Below are 17,321 nucleotides of genomic sequence, written 5' to 3' on the forward strand. Positions count from 1 at the left end.
ATTAAAACCGTGCCTCTGAAACTTCTGAAACTCTGAAACTTCTGAAACTCCATTTCAGAAAAACTTTTTTTCCTGCCTCTGAAAGCCTCCGAAACAGCTTCAGAAAATAAGCCTCTGAAGCTCTGTTTGGAGGCTTCTTTTCTGAAGCTTCGTTTCTGATGCTTTTTTCAGCCTCTGAAACCTCCGTTTGAGAAGCTGGGCAGGGCTGCATTCGGAATATAAAACGCACCCAGATTTTCACCCTCTTTTTTGGGGGAAAAAGGTGCATCTTATACTCTGAAAAATACTGTAGTTCTGGTACTGTGCTTTGTTTGAGCCTCAAACTGAACTAAACCTCAAACCCGTCTCTTCAGATCTCAGAACTGCCTGTGTTCTGCTCCCAGGTCTTGCACAGAAGGATCTCCTTCTTTCTGAGCAAACTCACTCTGCCAGCATAACATACTGTACATTTCATTTCCTATTGCTAACACCTCCTCCAGATCAAGTTTAAGTCATGGTCTCTGCATGAGCATCTCTCTTAGATTTCTTAGCAATAAGGGAGGTGTTTCCACCCTGCTTTCTTCTCAAAAGCTTCAGCAGATGAGAGCACCCAGACAACTGGAGTGGTTCTAGAAGCTAAGCAAACCAGGATACATCCACCTGCAAGGATCAAGTTAAGCCTAGAGTTGGACTATTGGTTTGAGCTCCGAGCTTGGCAATTTGGTTGAAAACATTTCATCACCATTTGAGGAGACATTGTCAGTGCATTTTGAATTGTGCTCGTCTGTCAGAACACTGGTCTTTAAATACCTTTTTTTATGTGATGCAAATTAGTGTGGATGTTGTTTGTTACTTCTGAGTCTGATTGTTGATTAGCTGTTGTTACTGAGACATGGTCTTTGGTTTTAAGTCCTGTCTGTGTGATGTAAATTAGTGTTCAAATGCTTCTGAGTCATGGTCTGGTTTTGGATTGTTTGAATGGCTGGTTGTTGTTACTAAGATAGCAATAGCACTTAGACTTATACACCACTTCATAGTGCTTTACAGCCCTCTCTAAACACTTTACAGTGTTAGCATATTGCCCTCAACAATCTGGGCCCTCATTTTACCCACCTCGGAAGGATGGAAGGCTGAGTCAACCTTGAGCCGGTGAGATTCGATCTGCTGAACTGCAGCTAGCAGTCAGCTGAAGTAGCCTGCAGTACTGCCCTCTAACCACTGCGCCACCTTGGCTCTTGTGGTCCGATGTCTTGTGAGCTGATGGCTTGTGATTTTTACTGTTGCATAGTGGGATGCCTGTTTGTTCATTTTATTTTTATTTTTTTAAATAGTTTTTATTGAATATAAATATTAAAAAAGACATACGTAACATATACACAACGAACATTTATACTACATATACACAAAAAGAATATAATTTCTTCTTAAGCATTTTTTCAGAGTGACGTTCTACAATTCTACTTATAATATATTCCTTCACCTTTCTGTAATCTAATAATATTTTTATTACATATATATGTATCAATCGGTAATATATCCCCTATATTTTTTGTATATTTCTAATTTTTAACCAATTATACCAACTATTCCATATTTTATAATAGTCTGATTCTTCTTTTTCTTGTTTGTTCATTTTAAATGCTATCTTCGGGATTGCAGTTGATGCAGTTCTTTTGTTCTCAACGATTGGTAAACTGGATCAATGTCAATATGTCTGTTTATTGACTTCTTGGTGGAAAAGCAGGCTTCAAGGAATTTTCTTTCTCTCCTTGATTTCACCTGATATTTAAAGACCAGTGTTCCAATGGACAAGCACAATTCAAAGCACACAGATGATGTCTCCTCAAATAGTGATGAAATGTTTGCAACCAAATTGCCAAGCTTGGAGTTCAAACCAACAGCCCAACTACCAACCCGAGCTACTAATATTCAAACACATCTCAATCAACCTCTTTTTCCAGGATGTCTCTTTGAGTTGACAGTCTTGCCTCCAGCCCTGAAGCTTCCATCCAAGAAGTTACCATATCTTACTCCATTTCAGGCAGAGTTGTCTGGCATCCATTAGCTAAGAGGGTGATTTTATGTGCAACTGTTCAGAAGACCTTCTTTCATTATTCTCCTAATGAACACATGATGATTGGGAATAGCTATGATGGTTTATCTCACACCTTCCTTAGGCATCCTATCCTAACTGGTCCTAATCATCAATACACTTACAGCCGCATCTGTTGAGAAATGAGCATAACTTTACAGGAATTTATTTATAAGATGTAGAGGCTACATAACTCAAAGCGACTCTGAGGGGCTTTCATTAAAAAGTAACAGTAAAAACATTAGTCCAGCAGCTTAGAATGAAACCTATGTTTGGGTCTGAGGAACTCCCTAAATATCTAGCATTGCAGAAGGATCAACAATCCCTTTAAATTTTCCAATTTGGACGATGTCTTCAAATATTGCATGGAATTCTTTATGACAAATCATGAATTGTTTTTTATGTGATTTGAGTTTTTCCATTCAACGTGCTGAAAGAGAATGTCTGCATGAGTTTAGAGGTCATGCATTTTATCTTGGAAAGTAAGCTATGTTTGCTGCTGGGTATTTATTGTGTATAACCTCTTTATTAGTTTGCCTCCAGTGCAGTCAATCCAGGGTTGAAATCCAGCAGGTTCTGGCAGGTTCTGGAGAACCGGAGCGGAAATTTCAAGTAGTTCGGAGAACTGGCAAATACCACCTCTGGCTGGCCCCAGAGTGGGGTGGGAATGGAGATTTTGCAGTATCCTTCCCTTGCCACACCCACCAAACCACGCCCACCAAGCCACACCACGCCCACAGAACCGGTAGTAAAAAAATTCTGATTTCACCACTGAGTCAATCCCAAAGGTGCTTTTTCAAAAGGCGACTGGACTTCCTTGTTTTTCTTTGAAGATATTTCGCTTCTCATCTAAGAAGCTTCTTCAGCTCTGACTGGATGGTGGGGAGCTGAAGTCAGAGCTGGAGAAGCTTCTTGAACGAGAAGCGAAACATTTTCAAAGAAAAACAAGGAAGTCCAGTTGCTTCTTGAAAAAAGCACCTTTGGGACAACCATGATAGCAATGTTCCAATATTTGAGGGGCTGCCACAGAGAGGAGGGGGTCAACCTATTTTCCAAAGCATCTGAAGGCCAGACAAGGAATAATGGATGGAAACTGATCAAGGAGAAATTCAACCTAGAAATAAGGAGAAATTTTCTGACAGTGAGAACAATCAAACAATCAACCAACCAGCTTGCCTTCAGAAGTTGTGGGAGCCTCACCATTGGGAGCTTTCAAGAAGAGGCTGGACTGCCATCTATCAGAAATGGTGTAGGGTCTCTTGCTTGTGTGGGGTGTGGGGTTGGACTAATGACTTACACGGTCCCTTCCAACTCTGTTTGTCAGGGTCTTCCAAACCTGTCTTCCAAAACTGACACTGTTATTCTGTTGTTCTGCCCCAGCTGTGGACCCCAAAGAACACAGCACACGCAAAGTCCATTCAAACCTTAGTTTACTGAATAAACCAGTCTTTTACAACAACAGCTGTTAATTAATTGCATTAACAGCTGCCAAGAATTCAAAGAATAATAACTGAAAGCTTACTATAGTTGGCAGAATGCCCAGAAGCAATTTGCAGAAAGTTGATAAGATAAGCAAGACAAGACACGAAGGTATGTGAATGAAGTTATTCCCTGCAAATTGCTTCAGTTGGCATTCCTCCTAAAATAGACTAAGGGAGTTGAAGTGGTTCGGGAATAACGAGAGGCACAACCAAGCAAGTGACAACAGCTCTTTAATTTACAGTGAGACTTCAGCAAAAACTCAGAGGCTGCAGCCCTCCTTATATACAATCCAGGAGGGACTGTCAGCCAATCAGAAACGATAGCAGGTTTGAAACTCCCGCTCAAAAGTATCAATACATAACAGGAGTGGCCAATCAGCCCCAAGCCTTACTCTCGAGGAGACCTCCTCTTGAGGAGCCACTCCTGCCTTTTGGCAGCTCTGCGCGCCCATGCATCGAGAAGAGGCTCCTCCTCTTCGTTCTCTTCACTTAAGGGAGCTTCTGGAGGTTCTGAAGGCCCTGGCTGAATCCCCGCCTCTGGCACCACATCTTTTCCAGCCTCCTTATTGTCCGACTCGAGTGCCAGCTGCACAGGATGCTAGCACAGCACCACACCAGCCTCCTCACTGTCTGAATCAGCTTCTAGCTGCACAGGCCGCATACGGGCCACAACATCTGTTAACCATAACCTGGATGACCAAGAATCTCCATAGACACTCCCAGTCATTCCCTATATCCAGGCCAAAACAAACACTCATGTTACTCTCACCAGCTCCACTACAAAAAAAAAAAAAAATGCTTGGTGAGATTTACTTTATTAAATATCAGGAAACCTCAAAGTTAAGTGATCAAAAAGAGATAAAAAGCAGCAAGGCAGCGGAAGAGAGAGGAACAGAGAGACATGGACACTGGGCAAGAATGTACAGTGTTTACACCAGTGATGGGTTGCCCCCGGTTCGCACCGGTTCTATAGAACCAGTAGTAAAACCAGCGGGAGGCTCCGCCCACTGACCCTGATGTCATCAAAATGCTTTTGCGCATGCGCAGAAGAGCGTGCATGCGCGGCCCCCGTTGCAAACCGGTAGTAAAGGTAAGTAAAACCCACCCCTGGTTTACACATCTATATATCAAAAGGCACAAAATTGTCTAATGCTTCTAGAAACAATATGGAAGGTGATTATAATGAGCAGGTTTCTATAGGTTGGGAAATCTAAAGGACTGTAACCAGTGGTGGGATTCAGCCAATTCGCACCACTTCAGGAGAACCGGTTGTTAACTTTCTGAGCAGTTTGGTGAATTGGTTGTTGGAAGAAATCATTAGGGCAGAGAACCGGTTGTTAAATTATTTGAATCCCACCACTGACTGTAACTCCTGCAAAACTGTGTATTTAGGAAGCACACCAGACAACACACAGCTTTCATTCTGCTGGACTAATAGTTCTGCTCTTACTTTTTAATGAAACCTGCCCAAAGTTGGCTCAAATCAGGCATCCTCTACATCCAATAAACAAATTCCTATAAATTTACCCCCATTCTTATTCCTCGACAGATGCGGATGTAAACATCTTAATGATTGGGACCAATCCTCACCCTTTAGAATAGGATGCCTAAGGAAGGTGTGAGATAAGCCATCCTAGGTAAAACGTATCATATATTATATGATAAAATAAACTAAAAATCCTGCAAAATGAACGATGTAATCTTATGCTTTGAACTTCTCACTTTTGAAATGGTATCTTAATTAAAATCTTGGACTGAGAACCAAATTCCCTGAAGTAGAAGTTGCTCAGAACCTTTCCCTGCATATAAGCTTGGCTGCAGGGAGAATGACAAGAACATCATCTGTAACTTGATTTTTTTTCATAATGAATAGACAGGGTTTTTTTTCTCCATTCCTCAGTTATTAACTAAACATTTAATTATGTTGGTTATAGATAGTTAATCTGTTAGCTATTGTGTCTATTTCTTATTTTCAGTGTGTATGTGTGTGTGTGTCTCACGGTGTGTAAATGACTCTACTATCAGAGTCTATATTTTTAAAAATTAGATCTTTATGTAGATCTGTAGCACAATGTTTTCTCCCTGATTTGGTTTCTGAAAATTGCAGTTTGTCTCACTAATTTTCAGAATGGAAGTTGCTTGTTTCCTGAAGGATGCAAGACAATGAATTTTGCATTGTAAAAAATAATTACAATATATTTGAATAGAATCAGATGGCATGATTTAAGCAAGCCATGAAAGAAACAATGAAAAAAAAATTCAGCTGAGCAAAGAATCCGAAACTCAAATGGAGCTTTCTGACTTTAAAAGACCCTGTTCTTTCTGTTTGCTGTTGTGAACACCTGCAGGTATGTAATTCTTGATTTCTGAAGAGACAATTGTTCCTGGAAAGTGGATATTTTATAAAAGTTCATACCGCAGCCATTCATAAAACTGTATTTGAAAATAACTTTCAGGCAGACAATTATAATTACAACATGAAAACAACTATAATTTGATCTATATATACAGCTAGCTAGCTAGCTAGATATATATATATATATAGATAGATAGATAGATAGATAGATAGATAGATAGATAGATAGAAAGAAAGAAAGAAACATATTTAGATATAGATATATAGATTTATCAGTAAAAATAAAATAATAATATTATTGTTATATATTGTATGTAAAGTAATATAAGTAAGAGCCTGATAGTACAGTGGACTAAAGCACTGTTATTAACAACTGCTGCTTGCAATTACCGCAAATTCAAATCTCACCAGGTTCAAGGTTGACTCAGCCTTCCATCCTTTCAAAGGTAGCTAAAATGAGGACCCAGATTGTGGGGGCAATAAGGTGACTTTGTATAAATATACAAAAGTATGAAGGCTATTGCTTAATGCATTGTAAGCCACCCTGAGTCTCCAGAGAAGGGTGGCATATAAATTAAAACTATATATATATATATATATATATGTGTGTGTGTGTGTGTGTGTGTGTATAATATTATATTATATTATAATAATATAATACTAACAATAGTATTCTTTCTACTGTATATCCAGGAATTCATAACACAGTAAATGACACTCAGGTTTGCTCTTGTATTTTCTCTTTCTGCCTCTGTTTGTGTGTGTTTGTGTTTGTGTGTGCACACATGTGTAAAATCTCATTTTAACCACATGCCTGGCAATGCAGATGACCCTTTGCTTGAGTAGGAAAAAAACAAACTGTCTCCTCATCTTGATAAACGAATCCTTATTTTTTTCATTGTTCAACAATATCGTTCTCCTTTATCAGAGATACAAAATTAAAGCTTCTCATTAATGTTTAATTATTTTGACAGGAGTTGGATAAAGAGAATATTCTGTCTCCTGCTTAGAGAAAGGACACCTTTTGTTTATATATTCTGAACATTGCAGATTTTTTCTTTGGGATCTGTGACTGCTCATACAGACTCTCTCTTGTATAGCATATTATGGTAGCATTCAAGAATCTTTTCTTTTGTGCTTACTATTAAGGAAAATATTTTTCTGGCTTTTAAAAACTCAAAACTGTGCAGGGAGCTAGATCAGGATGAAAGAGATAGGCAACAGATGCTTTCAAGGTGAGGCCAGGGAGACAGAAGAGCAAAGGAGAAAGAATACCCAGATTAGGTTCCTGTTTCCTCCAGGACTTTGAGTGGGTCAATTGCCCTCAGTCCACCCACTCACAATATTCTTTGTTGTGGGGAAAATTAACCCTCCTGAGGTAGGATAAAAATCTAAGAAATCAACCAATCAATCCCAAGCTTTGGTCTAAAATTCAGATAATCCTTGACCACGGCATCAACTGGGCTTTGTGGATTTTATAATTCATATATTTGGCAAGACTGACATGCATTTTCACCCCAATTCTATCCTAATGGCAAAAAAATTCTATTTTAATGTATTTTGTTACTTTTTAGTAAATTGATCTATGGATGGATGGATGGATGAAGTTAGATGATAGATAGATAGATGATAGATAGATAGATAGATAGATAGATAGATAGATAGAGACACAGAGAGAGAGAGAGACAGACTTAGTCCTACATTGTATTAATTAATTAATTTATTAATTAAATTTATGTGCCACAGAATAATATATATCAAAATTATATTTTTCAATGCTGACTTACAAAATTTATAAAAATTTTAATTTGTTAACAAACTAAAATTGTGCAACATCTGGCACCAAAACACCCCTTGAAACATAGTCCCAAACATAATACCAGAATTCAACTTTTCAAAGCAACTGTGTTTGGTGGTGGTGGTGGTGGGAATGAAAGATGCTTGGAAGAATTGCAGATAAGTGCTGCTTTCACACTTTTCCACATGCTAAAGTACCTTTTTAGAAGCAAATCTGAAGCAAACAATACATTTATTTTTATTTTTATTTTATTTTGAATTTGTATACCGCCCTTCTCCCTGAGGACTCAGGGCGGTGAACAGCCAAGTAAAAACATCAAGTACAAATATTAAAATACAGTTAAAATATACATATATAAATTTGGCCCCATTAATTAAAAACAATAAACAAAACACTTAAAAACACTTAAAAAAATTAGGCCAGCCCGGCTTGCTGGAAAAGGAAGGTTTTAAGGGCACGGCGGAAGGCACCGAGGTCTTGGATTCTCCTTATCTCTGGAGGCAATTGATTCCAGAGGGTAGGTGCCCCCACAGAGAAGGCCCTCCCCCTGGGGGTCACCAGCCTGCACTGTTTGGCTGATGGCACCCCGAGGAGGCCCTCTCTGTGGGAGCGCACGGGTCGATGGGAGATTGTCGGTGGCAGCAGGCGGTCTCGAAGATAGCTAGGCCCTATGCCATGGAGCGCTTTAAAGGTGATAACCAACACCTTGAAGCGCACCCGGAAGACCACTGGGAGCCAGTGCAGCTCGCGCAGGAGCGGTGTTACATGGGAGCGCCAGGCTGCTCCCGTCACTACCCGCGCTGCTGCATTCTGGACCAGTTGGAGCCTCCGGGTGCTCCTCAAGGGGAGCCCCATGTAGAGAGCGTTGCAGTAGTCAAGGCGAGAGGTGACGAGGGCATGAGTGACTGTGCACAGGGAATCCCGATCAAGAAAGGGCCGCAACTGGCGGATCAGGCGAACCTGACAAAAGGTCCCCCTGGTTACAGCTGTCAGATGTTCCTCCCAGGACAGCTGCCTATCCAGGAGGACTCCCAGATTGCGAGCCCTCTCTGTGGGGGCCAACGACTCGCCCCCAATAGTCAGTGATGGAGTCAACTGACTATATCGGGATGCCGGGAGCCACAGCCACTCAGTCTTGGAAGGGTTGAGCCTGAGCCTGTTCCTCCCCATCCAGATCCGCACAGCCTCCAGGCACTGGGACATCACTTCAAGGGCATCGTTGGGGTGGCCTGGGGTGGAGATGTACAGCTGGGTGTCATCAGCGTACTGGTGGTATCTCACCCCAAAGCCACGGATGATCTCGCCCAGCGGCTTCACATAAATGTTGAACAGGAGGGGCGAGAGGACCGACCCCTGAGGCACTCCACATATAAGAGGCCTTGAGGTCGACCTCTGCCTACCTGCCAACTACCTATCCCCAACTCTTCCAGCCGGTGCAGCATGATACCATGGTCGATGGTATCAAAAGCCGCTGAGAGGTCTAACAGGACCAGAACAGAGGAACAACCCCTGTCCCGAGCCCTCCAGAGATCATCAACCAACGCGACCAATGCCGTTTCCGTGCTGTGTCCAGGCCTGAAACCCGACTGGAACGGATCTAGATAGGATGTTTCCTCCAAGAATTGTGGAAACTGTCGCGCGACCACACTCTCAACAACCTTCGCCAAGAAGCGAAGGTTGGAGACAGGACGATAGTTGGCCAATATTGCCGGATCCAGGGACGGCTTCTTGAGGAGAGGCCTCACCACCGCTTCTTTCAAAGCGGCGGGGAAGTGACCCTCACTCAACGAAGCGTTGATAACACCCTGGAGCCAGCCTCGTGTAACCTCCCGGGAGGCCAGTACCAACCAGGAGGGACACGGGTCCAGTAAACATGTGGCCGCACTAAGTCTCCCCAGAATCCTGTCCACATCATCCGGAGTCACAGCATCAAACTCCTCCCAGGTAACATTCTCAAGACTATTCCTCGTCACCTTGCCCTGATCTACCCAGTCAGAGTCCAAATCCCCCCGGATCTGAGCGATTTTGTCATACAGGTATTGTCCGAAATCCTCCGCCCTGCCTTCCAAGGGATCCTCCCGTGCTCCCGGATGGAGCAGGGAGCGGGTTACCGCATAATTTGTTAACAGAATGAAAACAATGCAATCAAGTGTGACTCAGCCTTCCACATTCTGTCAGGTTTCATACTGGGATGCTTCAAAATTCTGGAAATGTGATCTCAACATAAGTGACATGTAGTGAATTGCACAAGGCTGGCATAACCTAATGAAGAATTGTGCACATTCTTGTGCATTTTCTCATATAGCCCCGTTCCTCCTGGACATTAGTAATAATCTTATTAGATGCATCCCATGATATGCTGTTTGTTCAATTTAAACAAAATGGGGAGGGGGGAAGGAAAATATCTATTAATAATGGTGGATTTCAACATATTTATGACAAATGTTTTCTCAAATTATTTTTGTATCTTTAGATAAAAGCTTGGCAACAAAGGAGGAATGAGAGAGGAGAACATAACTTCATGGAGAGAATTTCTTCTGGTTGGCCTTCTGCATCAATGGTCACCCACCCTGTTTCTTTCAGGACTTCTCTTCATGTTTCTGGTTGCTCTGATGGGAAACAGCCTCCTTATTTTTCTGATTAAGACAGACTCTGGACTTCAGACTCCCATGTACTTCTTTCTTACCCAATTGGCTTTCATGGACCTCTGCCAAGTTCTCTCCATTGTTCCACAAGTATTGGTCAGCTTTCTAACTAAGAGGTATACCATTTCACTCTATGGATGTGTTGTTCAGATTTCTGTAATTTTGATTTTGGCAGGAGCAGAATGCCTCATCCTGGCAACCATGTCTTATGACAGGTACGTGGCCATCTGCAAACCTTTGCAATATCCCTTCCTCATGAGGAGAAATGTCTGTTATATGATGTCAATGGCAGCCTGGTTTTGGTCTACTGTCCAGGCTCTCACTTGCTCTTTTTATGTATTGCCCCTTCCCTACTGCAAGTCCAATGTGATTAACCATTACATGTGCGACTATCCAGCTCTTATCCAGCTGTCTTGCTCAGATAATTCTGCTTTTGAAAGAACAACTTATGCTGGAAATTTCATGGTACTTCTCTTCCCCCTCTCACTTATCCTCACTTCCTACGTTGCCATCCTCCTCCAAGTTGTGAGGGTACAATCTTCTCAAAGGAGCCACAAAGCCTTAGGAACATGCATGTCTCACTTGTGTGTAGTTGGGATTTTCTATGTAACTGCTATTGTAACATACATGAAACCTGCATCTTATTCACCACAGGAAGCCATGATTAATACACTGTTCTTTACTGCTTTGCCTGCCATGGCAAATCCCTTTATATACAGCCTGAGGAATCAGGATGTCTTGGAAGCTCTGAGAAAAACCTTCCGAAAACACAGCTTGCATGACTGACTAGATAATAAAAACATACCCATAACAGTGAATATTTTCTGTTTGAAATCTGGGCATGTGCTCCAGTAGAAGTTCAGTTATTGATATTTGACAGCGTTGGGTGTCTCTTTTTAATGGCTGATATTTTATTGATGGAAAAGTGAAGTAAAATCCAAAGACTACATAAAGGAGTTTGAGTCTAAAATATTAAATCCTCTAATCTACTTAAATTATTAGTATACCTAGGGAAAGTGACATTTCCTTTAAGCATCTCAGTTGCAGTAGGTGCATGGTGATGGACAGATATTGTACAGAATTATTATTTGAGGTTTTTTTAATGAAAAAAGTTTCTTTGATGGTGCAGAATAGAGGATGAATTTCTTAGAGTTTAAATGTTCATATCTATTCTAATGCCATTATGCATATACATTAAAAGTGTCCCACATAGAATAACCAAGGCCATTCTATTCTGTTAAGGATTGCCATTTCATATCGTTTCCAGAACCTCTGGAAAGTTCCAAGCCAGAACAGAGTCCTAAAATTAACTGGGCTTTGTGGAAAGAGTTCATCATATTGGTTCCCTTTGTTGCAAAACTTTCCCCATTTGAAACCAGGAACAGCTCAACATTTAAACCAAGGGTGTCAAAATCAAGGCCTGGGGGCCGGATATGGCCCACAGGGTACTTAGATCTGGCTCGTGGGACCGCCTTGGAAACAGTGAAGGACTGGCCCACGGTGGTGACTCTGCAAGTGAAAATGGAGCTCCGGAGGCCTGTGTGTGGCCCACCCAAGCTCCATTTTTACTGGAGGAGGGTTGCAGGAGGCCATTGTAACCAAAAAGGGAGATTGGGAGCCCATTTTCACTGGCAGAGCACTCAGGCCCCCACAGGCGCCCCCACAAAAGTGGTATTGAGCTGGCCACGCCCACCCCGGCCCCCCAAAGTCAAACACAACCCTGATGTGGCCCTCAATGAAATTGAGTTTGACATCCTAATTTAAACCTTCTGGCTCATTTCTGAAACAAATAAGTCTTCATCTTTGCTTTAATGCCTTTTTGCACTACAAGAAAGGAGCAACTGTAAGCTATGAGTTGCCCAGGCCAAAAAGTCCTGTTTTGGAAAATTGGAAGGATTTGTTTTGTGAAAAGGAGGGGGACTATCCCAAAAGGGCTTGTTCATGAACTGTGCCTTTTGATACATTAGACGTGTACTGTAAATACTGTACTTTCTTGCCCAGTGTCCATGTCCCTCTCTCTCCCCTGATATTTTGCCTACTTTTTATCTTTTTTTGGCCACTTAATAATTTTGAGGTTTCCTCATGTTTAATAAATGAACGTCATCAAGCCATGTTTTTTTGCTAATGGAACTGTGGAGAGTGGCATGTGTGCTATGATAAAATATGAACTTTTGCACATGAAGGAAAAAATAATAATGGTTAAGGATGATGTAGCACAGGTAGTACTCAACTTATTATCACAGTTGGGAATGGAACTTCAGTCACTAAGTGACGAGGTCATTGTGAGCTGCGTTCAATTTTATGACCTTTTTTGGCTGCAGAATGGTGGGGCGGAAGCTTCTCCCATTGACTTTGCTTGATGGAAGTTCCCTGGAAAGGTCAGAAATGGCTGTCATGTTACCTTGGGATGCTGCAAACTTTGTAAATACATGCCAGTTGCCAAGCACTCAAATTCTGATGATGTGATCATGGAGACACCATAGCATTTCTAAGTGTGAGGAACTGTTAACACCTTTCCTTACCCAAAGGTCATAAGAGAGAGAGAGAATAGTATTTTGGACCACACATTAGACAAACAACCTATTGGGATCCTTGTATTAAAACAACAAATTTCATGTACTGCCAAAATTTAAAAATCTGAATTTATTTGAATGAAATAATTCAATTGAGATCTGTATGTATATGTGTGTGTGTGTCTCTCTCTCTGTGTGTATATATATATATACATACACACACACACACACACACACACACACACACATATACACACACACACACATATATATACATGTGTACACATATATACACATACACATACAGAGAGAGAGAGAGAAAGGTCTGATAGGGATAAATTATAGGGATGATACAAAAATCTGATTTGCATTCTTCATTTTATTCTTTTTATTTACTTTATTTCTTCTATTCCATTTTACACATGGTCTTACTAACATTCTGTTTTTTATATTCTGTATATTGATATTGGCTGATCAACAATAAAGTTACTAAGAAGACATACTTGCATAGTTATTGTTCTATCTGTACCCTAGACTAGGGTTTTTCGGGATTCTGTAAAAAAAATTCCACTGAGAAGAAAAAAGTTCTCTCAAATATATCAACAATTTTTCTATCATTAGAACTTTTGCCTAATTTACTTCTGGGATTCTGGGAATTTTATTGCTTTTGAAACTTACAAATTCTGAGGTCTGAATAAATTAAAAACCCTCATCTCTATATTCACTGAGTATTATGCTCGTAATAAATACTTAATTCTTTGTGATTCATGTTCATATCATAATGATAGGTCATAGTCATTTATGCAGCCTGAAGAAGTCACTGTTTGCTGAATCACCATAGTAACAAGCAACCTAAAAGGAATAAAGCACATCACAATTTAATATGTCATATGGGGGACAATTGCACAAAGGACTATCTAGTTGTTCAGGGTCATTCTAGAAGGCAAGATAAGAAAGAAGGAAGAGAATGGCATAACAAGGAAGCAGATTTCAGTTGAACATCAGCAAAAAAAAAAAAAAAAAAATCCTAATACTGAAAGCTGTCCAAGAATGGGAGAGTTTTTGTGTTGGAGAAATGTGAACAAAATCAGGATAGATCTCCGTTGGGGATGCACCAGTTGGACCAGACAAACTTCACAACTTCTTCCAATTCTTCCATCTCTTCCGTTCTATGACTTCATGGATCAGGGGTGAAATCCAAAATTTCTTCCTACCAGTTCTGTGGGCATGGCTTGCTGGGTGTGGCAGGGGAAGGATATTTCAAAATCTTCATTCCCACCCTACTCCAGGGGAACAATACTGCAAAATCTCCATTCCCTCCCCTCCTGGGGGAAGGATATTGCAAAATCTCCATTCCCACCCCACTCTGGGGCCAGCCAGAGGTGATATTTGCTGGTTCTCCGAACTACTCAAAATTTCTGCTACCGGTTCTCCAGAACCTGTTAGAACCTGCTGGATTTCACCCCTGTCATGGATTAAATACACTTCTGGCTTATAGACATTCTATCAGTATTATGAATGCAACAGCATATATATCTAAATTCTAGGGATCTGACTGAAAGAGGCAGAGTCACTCTGCTTTTCCATTCCCTCACTGCCCATACAAGATGAATTAATCCTACTTTATTATAAGGGCACATTAACACAATCTTGCCAAATCTGAAAGTATGGACTTCCCACTGCCACTTTTAACTGCTTGGTCCATTAGGGCAGATCTTCTTCAGCCTTTTCCCTGACCATTAAGCTACTGAGGCCTCCTGCTTCTCTTGTCTTATTGTTTCCTAGGTAGCATCTCTTCCCCTCATTTCCCAAGGTCATTCACATATTCTATTACACAACAAGATGTCCTTCAGTTATTTGGATAGCAATTCTCAAAATCTCCAGAGGAGAATGCCATCTAGTCAGCCTTTAGCAATGGGGGATTCAATTTTTTTAAAACCACCGGTTCTGTGGCTTGGTGGGTGTGGCATGGCTTGGTAGGCATGGCATGGTGGGTGTGGCAGGGGAAGGATACTGTAAAATCTCCATTCCTTCCCCACTCCAGGGAAAGGTAACTGCAAAATCCCCATTTCTTCCCGATCAGCTGGGACTCAGGAGGCAGAGAATAGATGGGATCGGGGCCAGTCAGAGGTGGTATTTACCGGTTCTCCAAACTACTCAAAATTTCCACTACTGGTTCTCCAGAACTGGTCAGAATCTGCTGAATACCACCTCTGACCTTTAGTATCAATAGGGTCAGTGGTGGGTTTCAATTTTTTTTACTACCCATTCTGTGGGCGTGACTCGGTGGGTGTGGTGTGGCTTGGTGGGCATGGCAGGGGAAGGATACTGTAAAATCTCCATTCCCTCCCCGCTCCAGGGGAAGGTTACTGCAAAATCCCCATTTCTTCCCGATTAGCTGGGACCTGGGAGGCAGAGAATAGATGGAGGCGGGGCCAGTCAGAATTTTTACTACCAGTTCTCCGAACTACTCAAAATTTCCACTACCAGTTCTCCAGAACTGGTCAGAACCTGTCAAACCCACCTCTGAATAGGGTTCCAAAGGAAATTGACTCTGATTGTTCTTTGGAAGGACAGATACTGAAGCTGAAGCTCAAACATTTTGGACACCAAATGAGAAGAGAGGACTCATTAGAAAAGACGCTGATGTTGGGAAAGATTGCAGGCAAAAGGAAAAGTGGATGGCAGAGGACGAAATGGCTAGACTGGAAGTTTTTAAGAAGATGTTTTTTTTTTTTTAATTTGATTTATATGCTGCCCTTCTCCGAAGACTCAGGGCGGCTTACAATGTGCTCAGCAATATGCTCAAAGATATTGGATAACCATTTGTCTAAAGTGGTGTAGGGTTTCCTGCCTAGGCAGGGGGGTGGACTAGAAGACCTCCAAGGTCCCTCCCTGTTATTCTGTTATTCTGTTATGTGGATGATGGATAAATCTATTCTAATTAAGTCTTAGACTACAAAGTCTATTGATTTCCACTTTAATAGAATAGAACACAATAGAAATTGATTGTGTTCAGTGTCTTTAGGAATAATTTAGACAACATGATAACTTTGACTGCCCTATTGGTAGAAGTGACCACATCACACCTTAATTAGTCCTCAACACATTATTATTTTACAAGTATTTACTGAGTTAAATAAGGAAACAACCATTTTTAGGTTTAATCATCTTAGATTTGAGAGCTCTAAAGATTTCTCATAGAAAAACTCAAAATAGTTCTGTACAATATTTCCACATTGCCAAGCACTTATTGCAATTCAGATGCTTAAAGTAAAAATCAATTTCTCGGGGTATATTATTGATTTCATAAGTAGATGAAAGGTTATAGCATTCTAGACTCCTGCTCCATAATGTAGTCTTTGAATTCATATGTCCCCTTTCCATCAATTAAATAACAGCAATAAAAAAGAGACATCTAATGCCATTAAATTTCCAACAACTCAGTAGAATGCACTTCTACTGAAGCAGATGCCCAGATTACCACAGAAAATATTCACTGTCATGTTTTTCCTATCAAGTCACTGATGCAAGCTGTGTTTTTCAAAGGTTTTTCTCAGAGCTTCCAAGACATCTCGATTCCTCAGGCTGTATATGAAGGGGTTTGTCATGGCAGGTACAGTGGTAAAAAACAGTGTATTAACCATGGCTTCCTGTGGTGAATAAGAGGATGCAGGTTTCATGTATGTTGCAAGAGCAGTTACATAGAAAATCCCAACTACACACAAGTGAGACATGCATGTTCCTAAGGCTTTGTGGCTCCTTTGAGAAGATCGTAGCCTCACAACTTGGAGGAGGATAGCAACATAGGAAGTAAGAATAACTGAGATGGGGATGAGAAGTACCAGGAAATTTCCAACATAGATTATTTGTTCAAAAGCAGAATTATCTGAACATGACAGCTGTATAAGTGCTGGGTAATCACATATGTAATGGTTAATCACATTGGACTTGCAGTAGGGAAGGGGTAATACATAAAGAGAGCAAGTGAGAGCCTGGACAGTAGACCAAAACCAGGCCACCATTGACATCATATAACAGACGTTTCTCCTCATGAGGATGGGATATTGCAAAGGTTTGCAGATGGCCACGTACCTGTCATAAGACATGGTTGCCAGGATGAGGCATTCTGCTCCTGCCAAAACCAAAATTACAGAAATCTGGACAACACATCCATAGAGTGAAACGGTATACCTCTTAGTTAGAAAGCTGACTAATACTTGTGGAACAATGGAAAGAACTTGGCAGAGGTCCATGAAAGCCAATTGGGTAAGAAAGAAGTACATGGGAGTCTGAAGTCCAGAGTCTGTTTTAATCAGAAAAATAAGGAGGCTGTTTCCCATCAGAGCAACCAGAAACATGAAGAGAAGTCCCCAAAGGAACAGGGTGGGTGACCATTGATGCAGAAGGCCAACCAGAAGAAATTCTCTCCATGAAGTTATGTTCTCCTCTCTCAT

The 17,321-nt window shown here is 41.1% G+C and overlaps 2 protein-coding genes across 2 annotated transcripts; one reads left to right on the plus strand and one right to left on the minus strand.

The window, feature by feature from the left end:
• The first annotated feature begins 10,204 nt into the window (after positions 1-10,204).
• Positions 10,205-11,137, plus strand: LOC139310165 (olfactory receptor 2D3-like). The gene has a single exon (XM_070934327.1). The coding sequence runs from the start codon at positions 10,205-10,207 to the stop codon at positions 11,135-11,137; it is 933 nt and encodes a 310-aa protein (XP_070790428.1).
• Positions 11,138-16,385: 5,248 nt separating this feature from the next.
• On the minus strand, positions 16,386-17,321 carry LOC139309422 (olfactory receptor 2AK2-like). The gene has a single exon (XM_070933488.1). The coding sequence runs from the start codon at positions 17,319-17,321 to the stop codon at positions 16,386-16,388; it is 936 nt and encodes a 311-aa protein (XP_070789589.1).

The sequence above is a fragment of the Pituophis catenifer genome, unplaced genomic scaffold (assembly GCF_029215685.1).
Source record: "Pituophis catenifer annectens isolate HBS135680 unplaced genomic scaffold, rPitCat1.0.hap2 SCAF_2, whole genome shotgun sequence".
Lineage (NCBI taxonomy): Eukaryota > Metazoa > Chordata > Lepidosauria > Squamata > Colubridae > Pituophis > Pituophis catenifer.

Coding starts and splice junctions, on each gene's coding strand:
- LOC139310165 (XM_070934327.1), top strand. CDS start 10,205: ATGAGAGAGGAGAACATAACTTCATGGAGAGAATTTCTTCTGGTTGGC.
- LOC139309422 (XM_070933488.1), bottom strand. CDS start 17,321: ATGAGAGAGGAGAACATAACTTCATGGAGAGAATTTCTTCTGGTTGGC.